The sequence below is a fragment of the Struthio camelus genome, chromosome 4, assembly GCF_040807025.1.
Source record: "Struthio camelus isolate bStrCam1 chromosome 4, bStrCam1.hap1, whole genome shotgun sequence".
NCBI lineage: Eukaryota > Metazoa > Chordata > Aves > Struthioniformes > Struthionidae > Struthio > Struthio camelus.
In genome coordinates this window covers 85,912,801-85,933,933 of record NC_090945.1, presented here as the reverse complement: position 1 = coordinate 85,933,933, position 21,133 = coordinate 85,912,801, and the positions used below count along the sequence as shown (strand labels likewise).

At 46.9% G+C, this 21,133-nt stretch overlaps 1 protein-coding gene across 17 annotated transcripts in view; it reads right to left on the bottom strand.

Annotated features, from left to right (window-relative positions):
* EXOC6B (exocyst complex component 6B) overlaps positions 1–21,133 on the bottom strand; it is a 313,137-nt gene that overhangs the window by 120,122 nt on the left and 171,882 nt on the right. For all 17 annotated transcript variants that reach the window (XM_068943863.1, XM_068943861.1, XM_068943855.1 and 14 more), the window contains 8 exons: positions 13,777–13,860; positions 13,569–13,615; positions 12,230–12,350; positions 9,573–9,644; positions 9,013–9,110; positions 7,973–8,078; positions 6,722–6,831; positions 1,045–1,156 (listed from right to left, as the gene is read on the bottom strand). In XM_068943863.1, the coding sequence (XP_068799964.1) occupies positions 1,045–1,156; positions 6,722–6,831; positions 7,973–8,078; positions 9,013–9,110; positions 9,573–9,644; positions 12,230–12,350; positions 13,569–13,615; positions 13,777–13,860 (750 nt within the window). The remainder of the gene's footprint in view (positions 1–1,044; positions 1,157–6,721; positions 6,832–7,972; positions 8,079–9,012; positions 9,111–9,572; positions 9,645–12,229; positions 12,351–13,568; positions 13,616–13,776; positions 13,861–21,133) is intronic.

The following is a 21,133-nucleotide window of genomic DNA, read 5'->3' as shown; positions in this document are numbered from 1 at the left end:
AAGAGAGGGAAGGCTCTGAGAAACTCAGAGGAAGAAATGCTGCATGCTGTCATTTGGATGCACAGGTCATTGTTTTTGCAAAAAAAGGAAAGAGGCAGGAGGGAACTAAGGCACACAAACTATTTTTTCTTCAATTCAATTAGAAAAAAAATGACAATAGAGACAATATAATGAAGGGAGAAGTCACTCATACATTAGTTGTATCTTGGCACACGGTGAGGACGAGAGGGAGCAGGGGATAAAGTTGCATTCCTTTTTCTACAGGAAGGCTCAGGAGGAGCAGGGAGGAGGAGGAATTTGCCCCCAAGGAGCAGAGAGATGCCAGACAGTAAGATAAAGCTCTGAGGAAATATCGTGTGTCAATACACACTGCCGCGACCGCACTGAACTCTCCAAAACACACCTGCACTGGGTATTTGCAGTGCCCAGAGAGCCCAACAGATTTTAGGCAATTACATCTTCACAGCTGCAACTGTATTAATAAATGCTCATTTAAAAACAGCACACAGAAGCCCCAGCAAGGCGTCCAAACTGGCTTAGGAGTCACAAACGCTCCCAAATAGTCGTGATTTGCATGCATTAAGTTTACCAGAAATCTGAGCTTGTGCACAGAAAAACATCAATCTCAAAACCCGAACACAGACATAGAGCTTTTGCTGAAACTGCTGTGAACATCATCTCTGGAGAGGACCGTTCCCTCCTGCCCCATCCTCTTAAAATCCCACTTTTCTCTTCTCTAGCACAAAACCACCCTGACACTCCCTGACAACCTCCTACCTGCCACTTTATATCTGATACATAATACATGGAAAATTCAAAAGTAAGGGAAACCCGAACGGCAGCTGCCAAAAAGCTTCCTCTTTCCCCGAGCGCAAGGCGCTTCTTGCTTCGTACGGGAACGCTGTGGAGTTCCCTCGCTGTTTTCAAGCCAAGTATTTTATAACAAGGCTCCAGACTAACATCTTGAAAAGGCACTGCAATGAGCTCCACCGGACCAAATTCTGCCCCGATGGGGCAACCCCTCCGCTCGCGGCCGAGCCTTACCTCGGTCAGCCCTACGTTCTTCCTCTTAATGACGTTCTGTAAACAGTTGCTCAGCGTTCGGGTCAGCAGCAGATTTGTCGATTTTCTGATCATGTCATCGACTTCCGTCGAGCTGAAAAGTAGAATTTAAGAAGAGATCTGCAAAGCGCTCTATCCCAAAGAGCAAAAAGAAAAACTGCCTGAAGCCCTCCCCACCCGGTCCGCTTGCCACGCACCCTGGCTTGTGCCCGGTCGCGCGCCCCGCATCCAGGCACCGACACGCTCACACATACCGATATATTAGCGCAATTTCGACCTTTTCACGCACGCTTAAGTTTTGCTGATTGTGAACGCATGGCAAAAGGGATCATATACCTGCCTTGGAAAAGAACCAAAAAAATCCTCCCACCCCTAAAAAACCTGATCCACTCGTTGCTTTCTTTTACTAAACCAGACTCAGAAACTCTTGTAACATGTTAATGGCCTTGGCCAGACAGTTGCGACTTCAGCACTGCTGTAGTTTGAGGGGTTGGTTTTCTTCTTTTTTGATGTTTTCATAGATAAATGCTGTTAAAGGGAGCCGGTTTTTGCAAAGCAACTGAAGTACTGCCGGGACGCTGCCTTGCCCCTTCAACGCACGCACACACGCACGCTCCAGCAAGGTGCAACCTCTCCTTTTTGAAGGAGGTTTTGGAAAACAACCCGCACGCACACTCCTTTGATCTGTCACTGGCACTGCATTAGGCCTGACACGACGGGTTTATCTCTGAGAGCCCCCTGACAGGCAGCTGCCGGCCGGGACAGTTTCAAACTGGAAGGCTCCGAAACATTCCTAATTCGAAGGCTCCTGCTAAACCAACCCCGCGACCTCTTGCTCCTCGTCCTGTTTTACCTGACGAACGGCCGGATCGCAGAGCCGAGCGTGGGCTGGTAAACGAGAGTAAATCTTGGCATTCCTCCGGCGGCCACCACAGGGCACCGCCAGCCCCCTGCCACCTTGCGGGGACGCGCCGGCCAGGCGCAGCTAACTTGAGACCGGACGCACCAGACTGAGCATGGGAAGCTTGGTCTGGTGCACGAGCCGGCCCGACACGCGAGAAGCCAACGGGGCCAGCAAGACTGCGTCTTCTCCAGTCTTCTCATCGTCCCCGAGCAAGGTCACACTCCCATTTCAGCAAGGCTGGGGACACCATGTCTTGCTGTAGCTTTCCCAAAGCAAAGCCCAGCTGCACAAGTCCCTGTGCACCCACTGGCTGCTCCCCACACTGTTCCCCAGCTGGTTTCTCCGTTATTCCTTCTCCTTGATCTCTTCTGAGCCGCAGTTCTGCCAAGGGCTGGCCACTGGCTCTTCCCAGTTGTGTGCAAGCCAAGGAGGGCCAGCACTGTGGCACGGTCTAGCTCCTCATAACTTAAATTCAATGCCAGTAGCCAAAGCCTTAGTGCGGGTCTCTCCTAGATGATCATCACGGCTGGCCAGGAGCTCGCACGTCTCCTGCTTGGCGGAGAACAGCACCCTTCATCAGGGACGATGGGGGCGAGCCCGTTCCTCGGCTCGGATGGATGCCTCGGCTCCTTCGAGGAGGGTTTCGATTCGGTTTCCAAGGTGTTGCATTTGGGTTTTAAAAACGCGGAGCCGAAGCCAGAACGCAAGGGACGGAGAAGCCAGCCACCGACTTTTTTCTGATCATTTTACTATGGTTGGGGCTCTCAAAGAAGGTTTTACAACCCCCCCACAAACCCACACATACACAGAAACATGAAACGCGTGTGCACGCACACGCACACCCATGCACACCCCGGCCTGGCCTTCCAGCATCCTCCAGGAAGAATCTAACTGTCCCCAGTCCCCCACCACCAGCTAAGAGCACAGTTAAATACAGCCAAGTGTAATAAAATCAAACCCTGTGAAAATCCACAGGTGGTAAAAGGCAAAGTCTTCTTCTTGAAGAGGATGCTTAAAGTCAAGCGCTGGTATGAAGGGCCCCGCGACAGCCCGGCGCGGGTGCTGCGAGTTGAAGAGGTGGGCGCCAGGCTGCGGGCAAGAAGGGCTGCATCCACGCGAAGGAGGGGAGGAGGAAAAAAGACTGCATTTCTCCACGCACTCCGTCCCTTTGGTGAACTACACCAGGAGATCACGAAATATGGCGCGCAGGAATTCGTGCAATCAGTCTCCGAGGATATGGGGAGCCATAAGTAGCGTGGCCCTGAAAGGGAAGCTGACGGCACGGGCGACCAGCTCGCCCAAGCACGGAGCAAGCTGCCACTTCCACCATCTGTTACATCTTAATAACTTCAGGGAGCGGAGGGCAGCTGGGATGCTGAGCTCGCAGGTGAGAACTTGCCGGGAGGATCCCACGGGAGCCACGGAGCAAATCCCGCAGTGAGGCAAGGCGGGCAGCAGCCGTGGCTGGAGCAGAGTCGCCCACCTCCGACATCGGCACCGCGGCTCCCGCCCTTGCACAGGGCAGAGGCTGCTGGTCACACGTCATGCTTCGTGGCCGGAAACACGGGATCCGGGAGTGCAGCGGTGCTTTGGTTACTCCAGACACAGCCCTGCTGGCGTTGGAACTGGGAAAGCCACTGCCTCGCCCTGGCCAGCTGCAATGAATAACTGGACCAGGGAGTTTTAGGGCGCAGACTCTTGACTGTGCAGTAGAGGTCGGATCTCAGTTCTCAATACACTAAAACAAAGTCAACTTTTACTCGACTTAACAATAACTTCCATGCAAGCTGCTCACCTTATATATCTTAAGTCAATTCAATCACCAACATCGTTACCAGGTTTCGGTCTGCAACCGCAGACCATTAGTAACACAACGCCCGTAACATTCGCTGCCAAAGAAACTACATCGATCGGGCTGTCTCCAAAAGGCTGATTTAGGTGCACGAGCTTCTGGTTATTATTATTAATTTTTTTAAAACTTTATGCACCTAAAGTGACTTCCAGCACTTTAAGAAGTGTGTACCAAGCGCTTTCAGGCTTGGTGCTTTGTTTGGGGGGGGGGAAATCAAAGTCCTCATAGATTAGAGTTGACATCTCATACTTCCACCCACTGTTTTCCAAAGATATCGCTTATCTTTAAAACGGGAAATTCTACCGGAACCGGTGGAAGTTTTCCAGCCAGTGGATGCTTTTAAAGACATCTCCTCAATGAGGTAGCATATAAGCTTTTTTTCCAACGGAGAAATGCTTAAAACACAAAGGAGGTTTTCTTTCTCTTAATTAAATTAATACAGCCACAACAAAAATATGCAAACCCAAAATGCACTGCAAGCCACAACTTTTCTTTAAATACTTCAAAAGCAAAGTATCTTGCATAAGCACACCAACATAAAGGAGAAGATTTCAGCCCAGCAAATACAAGCAGCTAGTTTAGAGTAATAGTTTCAAAAAATTTACTAGCTGCATTTTCTGCCATCGGCTCTGTTCCTCAGGAAAAGACCGCAGGAGAACTGTCTGCGTTAATGACAGCCGTGTCCCATATCCCGTAGCAGTAGTTGTGACCTTCAGGCCTCCTGTGACTGACAGGCTGACCCCGAGCTCTCCAGGGTGCAAGGTAAATGACAACCAAAGAAGAAAAAGAAAGAGAAGAGAAAGAAAACTTGCTGCCGGCTTTGTAGCCAAGCTTCCTAATAAAAACTAATTCAAACTGTCAGGGTGAAATGAAGAAAGTGTCAACAGGGCTTTTCAGAGAAATATTCCAAATGTTTGGCTAGAAAACCCAACAGCTCAGCTCCCTGCCCCCAGCCCCAAACCACCCCTCAGAAAGGGCTGGAAAAGCCAATGTCGAAAGGAATTTTAATAACTTGTCCAGGGGGACCCCCGAGGAGGGACCCAAGGGAACACTTTTCTTCCATTCCCTGACAAACCCAGTAATCCTCGTAACGGTGAAGAGTGCAAAACTCGCCAGAGAAGTGCCAACGGAGGAGTCCAGCGACACTATCGTCCGCATGAAAGAGGACCATCCTGCTGCCTGTAGAAACCAAGGCGTTTAATGGCGACCTACAGGTTAGGAGCCTTGGGACCCACCAAAGGGAACATCCTGCCACCAGTGAATGGGCGAGATTAAAGTCGGGGACCGATGGTGAGAAACGTCCTGTGCTTCTGCACCAACCAACAGCATGCCATGGCTCTCACAATTATTAGCCCTCTCACAAGGAAGAGAGCTGAAATGCCAAAGAGCCTCCCGTAAATGCTGAAACACCTGGGTTAGCCCCCGCAACACTATTAGAGCTTCGCATCAGAGCAACTGGGGCAATACTCAGCTTCAGGCTGTGCATTAAGCTGCCAAGGAAGGTGAAAGCCCTCATACAGCCCAACCGCTTGCTAGCAAGGTGCTGCAAGCCCTCGGAAGGGGAGAAGGATCCCTCCTTAAGGTAAAATGCCACCGTTAATTTATACGCTTCTACCAAGTTGAGCACATTACTGGGTTTAAAAAGAACAGCACGCAAACACTGGTGAAAACAGCATCAAAGCACCTTGGGATGGAGAAAGGTAAACATAGGGAGTATTTTGGAAACTTCCAAAAAAAAAAAAAAAACACCCTATATATTCTCATGGGAAGAAAAAAACAAAGAGAAGCCAAAGCTTATTAATATATAGGAGCAAACAAAACTTCTGGAGTCCTCGAATTGACAGAAGCCTTGTTCTGCCTTTATCTGCACTCCAAACTCAGGGCCTGCGCCACCAACAAGTGTTAACGCGCCCAGCACTAGCTAGAGCACAGGACTGGACGATACCCACCTAGCTCCAACCACATGCTGAAATTGGAAGCAAAACCCCACCACTCCTGCCAGACTTCAGTGCAGGAGCTCATGCGACACCTAATCCACAGGGGAGAAGACCCCCAACCATGTTCCCGGATAATGCATGCAAATAGTTTCTTCCTACTACAGAATAAACTATCTGCACAGGTGGGGCCTGCTGCACTACCCAAACCAGGGGGAACTTAGGTGATCCCATCTCATTCATTAGGAAAAATCTCCCTCAGAAATAGAGACTTCTGATTTGAAGCTGTGGAGGTTTTGGAATGTCCCTTGCACCACTGCATCTACCAAAGCTGGTTCCTCCCAAGTACAGCGCTGTGTCAGAGTCCGCATCTCTACACGGCACCCACAAGCCAGCGTCTTCTCCAAAGTGAGGGGAAGAGCGGCCGAGTGAGGGCAACCCAGGCAGACACAGGGCCCAAGAGCAGTAGGGAGGATGAGCCCAGACACAGGGGGATCAGCGACCCTGTGGTATTGGGGACTGCCTTCGGACCTGGCTGCACGCACGCTGCTGCAGCCGCACCAGGAGGCTTGAGGTCGGCCCAGGCAGCCCAAGCTATACCAGGCACTGACCCAAAGATAAAGGACATCGCTGTCTTTCTCGAGACAGCTAGATTCATCTATGCAGTACAAGTGACTCCGAGATGTCTCGGAGGAACAGCCCCTCTCTTTTTATGCAGCTAGCATGGTATCGTGCCATCTGTCCCTGTACGAGACAGGTATTTTGAAGACTTAGCAAGCTCTTCTTATGCAAAAGGTGCCACTGCTCCAAGGAGAACGTCACCTCCAGCCAGGAGGGGACATATCCAAGCAGCCACATCGACTGAAGGCTTGGGGAAGGGAATTTACACTTTACTCATAATGAGATCTTTCAGTGCAGGCAGAGTTGCAGAGCTACTGTATTACAACCATTAGCACAATCACCCCATACCTCAGGTGAAGGTCTTCCGAGAACTTCAGACAAGCATAGATGAACTCCTTAATCTGATTGTAAACTTTAGGCACAAACTCAGAGAAGGGGAACTTCTTTGGAAACGGTTGCTGTAAAATACAGGAAAGAGCTAAAGTAAGTCAACGAGCAGATATTTAAGAGGGAGGCTCGCCTCTCACAGCCAGCCTCGAGTGACGACTGCTTTCCAGCTGTGTGTTCCAAGCAGTCAAATTAATTCTAATATTTAGCTAAGTCCAGCAATGAAACAACAAGCCAGCATTTATTGTATATTATATAAACATTTCAGCCAAGTGAAAGACCAGATAATCACTTACAAATGGCCCAGCGGTGCATAAGGGATTTGGGCTGGAAGGAAACTTGCAGCTAGAAAGGAGCAGGCAGAAGAACACTATTCTTCGTCCCCACTCCCTTACCCTTGTTAAAAAGAAATCAACAACCACCACCACTCCCCACACACCCCTGGAGAACTCTTTCACTTTTATTTCCCACTATGCACAAGGCATTTTGCTTGGCCACCTCCCACGGTTATTGCCCAAGGTGAGCGCTAGCTTACAACAACACCAAAAGCCAAGAGGAAACAGATGTCCTGTCACTCGAACCCCATTTGAACGAGACATGGCAGACATGGCTGGAAGGTGCAGAGCATAACACTGAGAAACTGAACACCCTGATATAGTTTTGGGGAAGGACATAGCCTTTTTAAAGTCTAAACACTTAACTTGGATTGAAAACCTCCCTTTCCTAATTAAGTTCACCAGGCTTGGAGCTCACTGTCTGCCAGATGTGGAGTGCAAGGCCAAGCATGCTTTTAAGGTCAAATTTGGCTGCACTATTAGGTTTTGTAAGCACACACTTTTACAAAAGCCAAGATATACCGTTCTGTTGGACTTTTTTTTTTTATTATGAGAGATTAAAACAAATAAAGGTCAATAACATGGTTCATAAAATGGAAATAAAATACCAATGGAAGCAGATATATTTAGTATCTCCCTCACACACTGCAAGTATTGCTGAACTGTAGTAGTGCCTCGTGATCCGAAAAGAAAATTGATGAGATATTGGTATACGCACTTTCCTCAACCATGCCAAGAGAAACGCAACACATGGAAAGTATTCTTGTTCTTTTTTCTTGGGTTCTCTTTTTTTTTTTTTTCTCGACCCTTTTATTTTTAACAGTAGCAAAGGTGCATCAGGAGATACGCTGTGCAGGTTGCTCCCTTTAAACATTACCTTTTCGAGTTCAGCATCCTGGAACGGGAACTGTCCAACTATTTTCTTATAAATCTCTTCATTTGTTACTGGGATGGGACTGTAGTTATCTGAATCAAGTATATTTCTATTAAAAAAAAAAAAAAAAAAGAAAGGAAAGAGACAGCTACAGCAATCCTTCCTGCAAACAGCATCATCACTATCAATACTTCAACGTTAAAGCCAATGCTCCAAAGAGAGACCCACCACAGTTTGACACATTTCTTCCTGTTCAGTTGACCCAGCTCTTTAGAAATAGGTGCCAGGAGAAGATTTGATCTACAGCAAGGAATCCCACAGGCTTAAAACTTCTCCCCATATTTCTGATTGCTGATACCGTCTTTGCTGTAGCCATACACAGCAGGTCTCCAAGCTCCCTGCCTTCAGCCTATACAAAACCCATGACCACAGCTCAGCAGTGCTTTCAAATCAGCCTGGAGGTTCAACAGCAGTTGAAAGCCCAAATGAGCTCCAGTCCTCTTTCATTCAGTGAAGAGGGATGCTCCTCGAGCACCGACAAACCTCCAGCACCTTGAGACAGCTAAATCCTCCCAGGAGTTCCTGGAGGACCAGAGCACAGCATGGCACCCCAGATAACCTCATGCGCCCCACCTGTGGGCAGCAGATCAGCTTGCGGACATGCCCACCGCCATGCAGTGCCACCAACATCTGAGCGATGCACGTGGCTCCATGCAGGAACGAGGACATAGCAACAGTGCTGTGACACAAGTTTTTTACGTCCATCCAACTGCCAGGGTGGATCCGTAACGACAGCATAACCGTATCGCTCCATGATGTAAAAGGTTTGGCACACACTGCTTTATTGCACATAAGATCCTCACAACCGAATTTAAATAGGATTTCCCAGGTCCAAGGAGAGCTCATGCTAAGACTAACAGTGCCCAGAATTAGACATGAGCTTGCCACCAGTCTCTCTTAAAAGAATAATTTTATTTATGGGCTAAAACTACTTTGTAAGGTTAGTCTCGTTAGGGCACAGGTTTGCTCATGGAGCTTCTTACCTGAAAACTCCTGACCATTTCTTGAGCAAGGTTTCACTATACTGGTCTCGGATTTCCAACAGCATGTCAAAGAGCTGGTTCACTGGGAAGCCGTAGCCCTGCATTGGGGGGAAAGAAAGCAACTCAGTTCAGATAAGAAAAAGTCACCAACAGGGCATTAAAGGTTACTTTCTGCATTTAGCAGGGAGGACGTGAGCAAATTCAATCTGTTTACAATTGCAGCTGCATCCAGAGGTCAGGATTCGTTGGTGGAGTCTGGAGGTCATGATTCACAGAGGCAGTAGTGCCAACTGAAATTAAAGGCTTTGGCACCATCCGCGAGCAGGGTTGTACAAGGCCGCAGCGAAGCGGCCGAGGCTCAGCCCTCGCTGTGGGCCGGCTGCCCCATGCGTGGCCCGGAGGCGGTCAGTTGGGCGCCGTGGTTCACCCACCCCGACATGAAAAAGAAGCCGCGCTGCCACAGCAAGCTGATGTCAGCCATTTAAACCTGTTGACGGATGTTTTCGGCGAGCAGCACCAGCATTTAGTGAGATAAATGCCAGCTGCCGACAGTTACGTACCTGGAGTGTGTCTGCAAAGAGGACGATGAGGTTCTTCAAGTCCAACACCAGGCTCGGGTCAGAACAGTAGGACTGCAAAAAAAGGGGGAAATTAAAACATATTTAACTGCAACAGGCGGGAAAATATTCTACTCTGTCCTCCTGTGTTATCACTTGTGCGATAACAGAGAGGCACGCAACACAGTCTTGCAGCTTTTATCGTAGAGCATAAGCCATAACGTGGTACGGGGCAAGGGAAGATATGCTGATAAGGGTCTCTCTCCTTGCAGCGCTCAGCTCTGGGGGCTCTCCATGATGAATAACGAGTTCAGTTGCTCTAGAGATACCTGAAGTGTCTCTAAGATTACCCAGGAACAGCTGGGTTTTTACAAGGGAAGCGAGAAGAGATGAAGCAAATCAGAGTGCTGCCGTACCCAAAGATGGCATCACCTCTCATGCAATATTTAGCATATTGCGTCTGACGGCAATGAAGCATTGCAGAGAGGTATCCCCAAGCCCCCTTCGAAGACTGCACTGCTAATTGGAAGACTGAGGTTGAGGAAAAACATGCTGCACACCTACATTTCAGCAGCATTAACGGTCACAGCTCCAATGCAAATACTTACTGAGGGTCAGGACATTGCTTGAAACTCTGAAGACGCCAGGGAGCCCAGGGACAGCCATGGACCTGACCCTTATTACCCACACGCTCTGGGCATTATCTCTGCGCTAGCAGACAACCTCGCTACGGTGAAATATGTAAAGCTTCAGACAGACTCTTACCAAATATAGAATCAGTGATCATAAGCTGGAAAAGAAAACTGAGATTTAAAGCTCGCTGGAAACTCAAGGAGGAATGACTCCATTAATCAATGTGAACGACTGGAAGAGACACACTTTCCATTCCACTGTCCAGAAAAAGAAAGTCAGAAAGAAAGATAATGCCCTAAAGCTATCAGAAGTGATAAAAGATGTCCCAGCCTACAGCAAGGAAGAAAATCCAGGCACAGGAGCTTGGCTGGGTGGAAAGCAGTGGGAGAGCCTCACCAAGGTGACAGCACCCACCAAATCGTAACGCTAACATGGTGGGACAGGCAGCACAGGTCCTCATGTGAGCTGGAGGCTGAATGGTGCACAGAGGTGACAGTGATGGCCACAATAGTAGAGTTGAGAAATTGTGTAAAATGCCACAAATACTGAGGGGGAAAAAAAAAGTCTTCTCCTGGCAGCCACTTCAGGTGTAAGTTTGGCATTGCTTAAAACAACTTGTCAAGGCAACGAATTTGGTAAAATTGAGAAAGAAAAATTCAACATTTGTGCCCGTTTTACTCTCGTGGCTTGCACACTAGCACAAAACCGCCAACTGGAGATAAAGGAAAAAAACACACCTAAAAACAGCTCTGCAACACAACTGTTCAGCAACACAGCCACCGCATGCTAAACTAAGGTGAAGAGCAAGGAAATGCGTAACTCCAGGTGGTCAGGAGGAAGCAGCATGTTGTGCCTCCACGCAAAAGTTTTAGGGTTTTCTCAGAATCGTATTAAGTAACGCTGCCGGAAGCGCAAGAGAGAAGAGCAGAAAAAGGCTTTTAATAGCATGGAAATGTTATCGCAAGCTAGAAGGGGTCACAGTCAACTGTAAAACTGTATGAGCCAGACAGATTTGGGGGGGAAAAAAAAAAAATCAGATTAAAAAACAGCTGGTGGGAGGATGCTGCAAAGCAACGCCCCCTCATCCACACAACCCAACGCGTTTCGCCAGTGGGTCCTCCCAAAACTGCTAGCCAGGAACCGAAAAGACGGCGCACCACCGGCGAGCCCTGTCGCGGCGGCGGTCCGTCGCATTGGGTACAGCTGGCAGCAAAGCAACCTGGCAGCAGCTTCTTGCTTCCCAACAGTAGCAATGGGGTTTTAATGACTTAATGACGTGTTTTTCTGGAGAAAATGTCCTAATTATTGGAAAAGAGACTCGGGGAAAATTATTAACACTTTTTTAATACACCCAATGCACTTTTTTTCCCCCCTTTTACCAAGAGGGTGGTTTTTACTAAGCCATGAAACATCAAAAACTCAAGTGTTCCCAGCTAAGAGAGTATGACACGATACCAGAGCATGCAAAACTGGACGAGAATTGTACCTTTTTTGCTACTGGCTTTGGGGTTTTTTTCGCTCAACCAGAGAAACAGCAAAGTGATAAGCAATCTTTCCAAACTTCTTTCAGTATTACGGAGTAAGACACCTATTTAATGTCTTCTTAAGCATATACTGGCTGTAGCTTGACAGCATCCCATTCACTCCTGTTAACTCTGAGAGAATATCCAAAAGGGTCATGCTTCACTGTTTCAAATAGATTTTTTTTCCCCGTTTTACAGGACAAACGGACTCCCTCTGCTGGTGCAACTCCAAAGTGGTCAACTAAATAACAAAATACCAAAAAACTATTTTGTTATTCCCAGTCTCCCCCAAAAATGGAGAGTTTGGTAAAAGGAAACACACTGCATGGAGAGTCAAGAAAGCTGAAGATACTTTTTGGAAAAGAGCAGTATATCTTCACTTTATTGGGTTAAAAAGAATCGTAGGCAAAGAGGCAAAACAAAGACTACCGCTGTAAAAAGCAGTACTTCAGCATGTCAAACCATACTCAAGCAACAGCTGAACAATCTGTGGCTTTTACTTACTGAATGTGTTCTCAGTGCTGCAATAGTTTTGGATAAAGCCATCTCCCACAGCTCATCAATATAGGCTCTATTTACCAAGCCCTGGGTCGTATGCAAGATGTGGTCTTCAACTACGAAAAACCTAATGGGGAGGGAGAAAACAGCACTGCTGTCAGAAGTTACAGGTTTCAAAGCCTCGGCAGAGGCTTGCCAACGCTGCATGCAGCGGACGCGCAGTATTTGCGCACGCACAAATCTCCAGAGCAAGCTCAGATTCGCAGTATCACCTGCCCCAAATACAGCCAACACTAAAAATGTTTATTCATCTATTTTCAATATTGCAGTATTTTACGTTAAGCTTCACTGCATTATATAAGCGAACAAAAATACAGTTGTTCCTAGTAACGCAGCTCCGTAGATGCACAAAGGCAGAATTTTCCCTCTTTAAATTCTCCACCCCGTTATTCAGAAGAAAACCGCTGATTAAATCCTACTCCAGCCAGCAGCAATCGCATTACAACTGGTTAACTGCAGGGAAAATACTCCGGCGTGCCTGGATACACCATACGCTCACAAACATTTAAAGGCAATCAGTTCACTCCAATTTTCAGTTATCAAATGTACTGGTCCAAAAGAAACAGCCTGATTTAGGGAACAAGTGTGACACAATACATTTTAAAACGGTAACGCGCAAAACTGAAGCTGCGTTTTGTAGGGAAAATCCAGACGAGGAGTGCGAAGCCGTGTTAGAAGGCCAGCAGCGCACCCCGCACTCGCAATTGCAACTGCATGCGGAAATTTAGCGCCAGTCTTGGCTGAAGACATTTCAATGGCGTACCCTATCTTTTTTAGATTAGTGGTCTTAGGTTCCTTCCGCTTAGACATCGGCTGGTTTGGGAAGACTCCTGCCAAATTAGACTGCAATAAGAAGCTCATTGGAACAGAGGTTGGATATTCTCTTTGGAATCACTCCTTTTACCAGGAAAATTGTACAAGAGTAATTATCCGGTATTACAGAATAACTAAGACAGAGGGGCTATTCATCGCATTATCGGAGCAAGGAGACACACACAGTCCATCAAGCTTATTTACCCTCAAACTCTCGGAAACACGCTCACGGGGCCCACGGGCTGGCAGGTCCCAAAGCGCTTGCTCTAATGACACAGCCAGCTTTCGAGCGTTATAAAATATACCTCCATTTGCAAATGCTAAAGGAGCACTAACCACACCTGCCCTGTTTTGGCTCCTTTAAAGGACCTTCCAAAAGATCAACATTTCCTCCTCTCTTATTTCTTTTCGGGCCATTCGACAACCCCGGGCGCACATATTTAGCGAGAGTGTATATAAAAAGAATACCTACCCTACAATTTGATTAAAATACTTCCTGTAGCCATCTAAAGTTTCATGCTGCAACAAAGAAAAAGCGAGCAAAGATTAGAACAAAGGCGGCCAGAGAAACTGGAAACAACTCTGAGACCACCCACAAGCCGCGATCCGCACGGAGACAACGGGCTGCTCCTTTACCAGGCAAAGCAACTTTGCTCACGGAAACTGCGGAGCAATCGTACCATATTCGAAGGAGGCTGCAGGACCAAGCGAGCTTGTTTTCTCCTCTGTTTCCTGTAGTAGTTCTCAAAGGTCTCGCGGGCTCCCTGAAAAACAGAACAAACCCATTCAAGTCGCCAGCCTTTGTGTTAACCCCAGCTGCTTTCGCATTAAAAACTACTATGTTTTAAGATGTAAAGCGCAATTTCTTCCGGCACATCTGTGTAACGCTTTCCTACAAACCTTAATCCAAATACCAGACGACAAAGAGTTTTACCCTAGGCACTAAGTCAAGTAACAGGCTACTGAGGTACCCGAGGATCTGGCGAGCGCCTCCGTACTCATCTTCCAGCATCCCTGTGCACATGTGGTCACATGGCGGTGTAGGACCAGCTTCTTTACCGGACCATAACGTGAACAACCATCAGATTTTGCACACTTAACCCTGGCGATAGTGAACCAATCAAAACTCTAATGTTGGCAAAAAGAAAGGGGGTCCAAACAATGCCAAAAAGCAGCAGAAATCCTACACTGATTCACAGGGGAGGTAGTGCCGTTACAGCCGCAACAGGCAGAGAATTTAGGAAAAAATGTAGTTCATATCATTATTTTGTAGGTGGCTTGTTTTACCAAGCCGGTCTAGATCTGAGCGTCCCCACCCAGGCAGCACAACCATACTGAGATCCAGGATCCTCAGATGCCATCAACCTGATGAGGCCTTCCGACCTTCAACTACTGCTCAGGTCCCCTAGGCTATGCAAAACCCAGCTGTTTCATCCCTGCCTATTCCTTCCTCCCCCACACTCGTACTGTTTTTATGTCTGAAACTGGATTAGAAACACTTCAGAGAAGGGACACCGGCTTGCTTTGAACTGGCGAGAGCCAAAAATCTCATTTGGAATTCACAAAACAAACAAAACGCAACAACAAGTACACCTGCCAAAGAAAGGCACCAGGCTTCAAACTTTCCCACTAAAAAAAAAAAAGTTAATTTAATAACTCTCCTACAATCACTACTCAAGCAGTCTGCCTTAAGAAGCCTGCTACTCAAGGGGTCTTAGGAAGTTAATGAATTACCCTTACAGACCTTCAGCCCAACTCGCGCTCTGCCTTCTGCAAGTTAGGGCTCCAGGTTTAAGAAGATCCACTGATCTTCTACTCCCCTCCTCCAGGTGACTGTCCCTAGTCCCAACCTCACTCTTTGTGAAGGACAAAGCCATTTCTTGAGAGGCAGGTCCCCCATTCAATGACCTGTGCCTCAGCCACATGTACAAGGATCCTACAGCTGGGACTTCAGTTGAAATTCAAGTAACTTCAAGGAACTTGCAATTTTCTCCTGAAAGACAACTCCAGGAGGTATTGGTCTTGTTTCTAGATTATGCAGTAAATCTGTTTGGCCAACAAAACTTACTTTTCTTTTGAGTTAAGCACAAACGTCCTTCAGAAGACCTGCGAGTGTGGCACACCAAGCTCTGACTTCCTTTCATGGTCCTCTCCCAGATTTGGGAAACGGCGTTTCGCAGGATCCTGGTGCTACCCCTCTCCTCCAAGCTTTGATGACGCAATCAGAGAGCAAAGACAGAACAAGCTGGCCCACTCCCAGCCCTGCCACTGACTGCACCCAACTTCAGACGTGTCATTAAATCATGCTGTGCCTTATCTCTCAAAATCTATGCAGGTAGCAAAAACGAACTTGACTATCTCCAAAGCTGAACGTACCAAGAACTCTCCTCTGGTTGCACCAGGATTTTTGAGTGAAATGACTTAGACTAACCTAGTGCAGCCTGCTGTTACCAGTGAACTTGTGGTGCAAACTCACAACTGAAGGCTTTTTTCATTTTTTTTCAATACATTTCCAAGTAAATAGAAAAAAAAGAAACACTTATTGGAAAAGCAGGGATGGACAGTATCAGCTAAGGTAAGAGCACACAGAGGTCAGCCCCAACCTCCAGCCCAGGGCACCGACATGCGATTCGGTCCCTCAAGCCAGCCGCTGTGATTAGCTTCACATAAAATCCTTTGGAAGTCCCTGGGTAATTAATTCCCAATAACTGAACATATACAAACTGCCATCTCTCCAAATTATGCAGACAACGCTTTGCGGTGACCTCGAGGACTTACTGGAAACATGGAAGGCAGGTCACTGGTTTCAGACTGACATCCTGCTCCTAATTAGGCATTTTAAACACCAGATTTTGACGATTTCTGCTAGGACTATGCCACAGGGCATTTCAGCTGAAATCCCTTTCCCTCATCCCTCCAACTAAGCCCAAGAAGAGCTGCCCCTTGCTCACCCTGCCCTCGTTACCCATTTTGAGGGGAAAGAAAAAGCAAAAAGTCATCCTTTGGCACTGGGGATGAACTGCAAGCCTGTGTTTCTTTTGGAGAATGTTTTCTATCCCTATTTTTTGCTGATGGCTTAAAGGAAGATGAAGCTTTTGGCTCAACTTTACAAAGCTCTCCGTGAATTGACCCAATTTAGGACTGAATTTCAGAGGAAAAATGTTTTTCACAGATACTAGAAGTAAGAGCGATATCAACTGATCTCAAGATATCTTATTAAGAATTTACTACAAAGCAGCTCTCGCTGTGGAGTGAAGCCTCCTCACTCCCACAGCATCCTTACAAAACTCTGGAGGCCAGGGCCTCCTTGTTTCAGTATGGCTTTAACGGTACTAGGGGAGAAGGAAGATCACCAAGGAGCTTTGAAAGCATTCCCCAAAAACGTACACCATCTTCACCTTTTAACCTTTCACACTAAAGTCTTAGGCTGAGACCTGCTGATTTGATCAAAACCATCTCCCTCCCAATGCCACTGATTCCCATTTTCTTTCTTGAGCAGATTTTAAATGCCTCAAATATTAGAGGCCCTCTCACGAGAGGTTATTCAATGAACAATTATCCATTCTCCTAAAAAAATCTCTCAACACTACCCATGATTTTCTTATGCACAGTTTCATCATTTTCTCTTAAGTCCATTCCTCCATCATCTCCTTAGACTTTCTTACTGCTCATATATTGTATTCTCCTAAGAATGGGAAGTCCTCCTTCTCTTTGGTGGCAGTTTTAGCTAGACCACCCAGTTTCACACATTTTATCTATTTAAGACTATACAACTTATCAGGTCTTCAGAGAATATTCTTCTTCCTCTTCTCTGTACTCTATTTTTTTAATATCATTTTCCTCTGGGTAAAAAATAAGCCAAAAAAACAAACAAACAAAAACAAACCACACCAAAAACTATCCAGAACTCATTGCGAGACCCCATGTTTTATAGACCACTCATCTGGAAACAGCAAACAGTTTGAATATCTCCAAGGAAGACGACTCCTCCAACCTCCAGTATTTATATTTAGATCCTATTCTCCTCTCATAGCCCCACACGTGGTGGTTATTCACATTTAACCAATCCTGTCATTACCTCCCTTTTTTCAGACCTGTGCGCATACGTGCCCTATCCCTGGTTGCCGTGTCCTCTCAATGGGAACCAAGCCAACCTTCTCCGTGTTACGCTCTTAAAAGCGACTATCTCACTTTGTAAAGATGCAGTGCACTTGCGACATCTTTTCACTTTTAAACAAAATACGTTACATATGCAGATTTTAAGAGGCATATGGCAGGCCCGACAGCTGCGACAACCTGGGAAATACTACCGGAGGGAGAGCAACTCCAATCCCTGACCTCCCACTGCTGTCCCACCTCAGCACGGGCCAGAACTGGTCCTTGGAGAGCAGCAAGATGCTGCTTATAAGTGTCCTTAGAGGGGCCAGGATCCTTGCTCCTTCAGGGTTTCTAGTATGCTTCACCTATAATTTGGGGAAGACAGGTAAGCATGCTGGGAAAAGGAGAAGGAGATGCCTCGTTTATTTATCCATTTAGTTTTTATAAGAACAGGTTTCCCCCAATTGTCAGCCCATCTACTTAAGCAAGCAGGACGACTCTAAAGCTACACTTCCAAACTACATATTTCTTCTAATCGCTGGTCCAGGAAAAACCCTCAATAACGCCTCGTATTTTTAAAATTACCAGGTAGAACGTTCCTTCTCAAATTAGCTTCAGATTCACAGAGCTGGCAACGAGAGGGAGATAATTAAGATTGTAGATGAGCACTGCATAAGGGAAAACAGAAAATAATCACAAGAATGCAAAAAAAAAGGGCTAAAAAACCCAAAAAAGTTTCGTAACTCAGAAGCAGCAGAGAGCCAAAAGTAAATCTAGATGTGAATTATGCGGGAAAAATGTGCTGTAAATTTCCTGCAATCTATTCGCTGCTGTCCTCAGCAAATAATTTAAATGCCAGCAAAGTGGGGTTTCTGCATCCAGAACACGCAGGCGGCGAGGTCTTGCATTAATAAATTTCTGCTTCTCTTACTATCCTGGAAGCAGAAACCACCCCCTGTGCTGTATATTATTATAATTTACCGGCAGCATACGATGGCAGGAAGCAGGCCCACAACCACCTGCGACTCCAATGCAGTTGTTACAGGCTGCGCCATCTCACACACTTCGCAGTCCTTGCAACATTTCCCCAGAAACCCCCAGGATCCTCCAGACTCTTACATTAAAATGTTGGTACAAAGGAAACGAGGTGATGTGCTGTTTCCCCTTTCACCTCAGAAAGGCGAGGTGACGGGCAAGGTTCATCATCAGGATGAACCCTGCTGGGACTAGGTACCTGTAGTTAAAAGCAAACCAAGTAGCTCAAATCTGTAGGCAGAGTAGATTACTTCCTAGGTAAGACCCAAGCTGTGCTTGGTTCTGTGCATAAAGAGGGACACCAGTTTAATGGCATCCACAGAACAGGCAGAAACAGCCTCAATTCATTGGTAACAGCCTCTTTTCAAATCCCTTGGAGAAGGGATTTGACCTATCCACCAAGCATGCCATTCTCAACACTGCAGCTCTGGTTTAAGCAGATAGGTCAAAAATGAACTTGGGTTTAAGATTCTCGCTGACAAGGAAGAGAGCCACGGTCCATCTGGATTTTGTAACGTACCAGCAATTGCTACTGTATGACCTGGATTTTTCTTAAACTCATCTCTGGCCTTTACTGGCTCTTCATCCTTCTTTTGACTTTGGTCCATGGAAATTCTTAGTCACGTTTCAAAAACTCTCCCACCCTTAAGTGAGACTCACGCAGCGTCTCATAACAGCACAGGGAATAACAGCAACTCCACTCCAAAGCCCATCTCAAGGACTTATACAACCATTTCACACAAAGTACCTGCCAAAGTCTGCCTTTAAATGGCTCCCAGTTCACAAGGAGAATTCAAAGTGGAGCTCCCAAAATCTAAAACTTTGTTATATCCAAATTAGGCCATCACAGTCTGGGTGAGTGATCAAGCTAGGTGGAGTCAGGGTCTTAACTGCAGTGCATGGTGGGAGAAGGAGAGGCAGTGGGCATAAACCAAACAGAGGAGTTCCGACTGGAGGTAATGAAAGACTTTTTCGGAGCAAGAATAGTCATGCAGAGCAGTCTGCCCAGTGAGGTTTGGCAGTCTCTGTCCTCGGAGGTTTTCAAGACTAGACTGGATAAAGCCTGAACAACCTGGTCTGGTCTCACAGCTAAACGGCTTCGAGCAGGAGGTTGCACCAGAGACTACCTGAGGTCCCGCCCAACCTGAATGATCCTGTGCTATGAAAACGTGGCTTTACCAACAATTACACACAGATTTTGAAGCCCCCCAGGTACTGTACACACGGCTTATTTCCCAACCTAGCTCTAAGTGTCCTGAGCACTTCAGCCACTTCTCATGTGCCACATTCTGCAAGGAGGAAGTGCCAGAACTATGGCCAAACTCCCTTTTGGGGGGCTATATTCATAGTTTAGCCAATCTAAGTTTCACTTTAACAGGTAACAGCATATTCCTTTTTCCTCATTTCACTGAGCAGGGGTCCTGTGATTTGTCTCCCCTCACCTGGCTGAAATGGCCCCCTACAGATAGCCTGTTTCATTTTCATTTGTGTACGAGTGCCAAACAACACTTGGCATCATACCAACACTGAAAAGACACTCAGCCAAATTTGAATCTCACTTCTACTCCCCTCTAATAACCCCAGAGTTTCATGGGTTTACACAAAATCAGACCCACGCTTACAAGCCCTACCCCAACGCATCAACAGCCCACAGCACAGTTTGGATCTGACACGCTTTGCCGAAAACAGCACAGAAATTTTTTAAGCCTGCAAATAACCACCTCTTCTCCCCAAATTATCTACAAAGGGCAATGTGTTTTAAGCAGAGACAATCATCTGGCACTTAAAGAAGCCATCAGAAGTATGCATGCTAGCTAGAAACAAGCTGCAAAAAGACGGGCTTGGAAAAGAAAAGCTTAGCGTGCCCTGAAGATCTCTCAAGCCAAGAGAACATCAGTAGCCACAAAAGAAACACAAAGAAGAGAAGTCCAAAGATTAAGCAGATGCTTAACTCTTAAAAACATAAATATTCCCAAACAATTTCACAGAAACACGCAGGTACACATGCAGGTGCTCCACACTAAGTATGCGCGTGCTTTACAGAATCAGGATCAAAAAGGAAGCCTTTGCTCGCTTGCTGGAACTACTTGTTTACTGTAAACACCACCTCCGATGCTGCAAACAAAAAGATAAAGCTAACCAGAAAATTGCGTGGGGGTAAGAAAGCACACTCGTACAGTAAGGACTACTTTTGAGGTGAGCCTCTCCCTCTGAGGTTTGCAGCGCTGTACGCACTCACGAGCAACCACTCTCACTGCCACGTGCGCTGCACAGCTGAACAAGCATGAGGGAGATGAGCGAGGAGATGGCTACAGCCCCACCGCCACTCTCCAACCCGCCAAAGGACGTCTCAGTAATCTCGGCCAAAACAATCTTCTGCGCTGGCCACGCTGTACAAATAAATTCCCCAGACTGAACACCCCCCAGCCGTAAGCCCTCAGCCCTTGTGCACTTCCAGCTGACTCCAGATTCCCTAGGTTTGGCTCAGTGGAGCTGGAGATGTTGAAAGGTACCCTTTGTGAGGATAACAGAGCACTGGAGCAGGCTGCCCAGGGAGGCTGTGGAGTCTCCATCCTCGGAGATATTCAAGAGCCGTCTGGACAGGGTCCTGGGCAATGTGCTCGAGGCGACCCTGCTTGAGCACTGGGGTTGGACTAGATGATCTCCAGAAGTCCCCCTTCCAGCCTCAACCATTCTGTGATTCTGTGAAAATGGAGTGCTTTTTAATTTTTTGCGAGGTCCTTTCAAGTGAATTCTGACTGGTGCAAAGCACAAATGGATTGGGCTTGAAAAGCTAAAGCTTAGTTTATCCAGATCTGAAATACGATCTTTCCATGACCTGCATCTCCTCCTGTGAATAAAAGGGCCACTGGCACACTAACGGAGCCGTTTTCTTCCTACTGG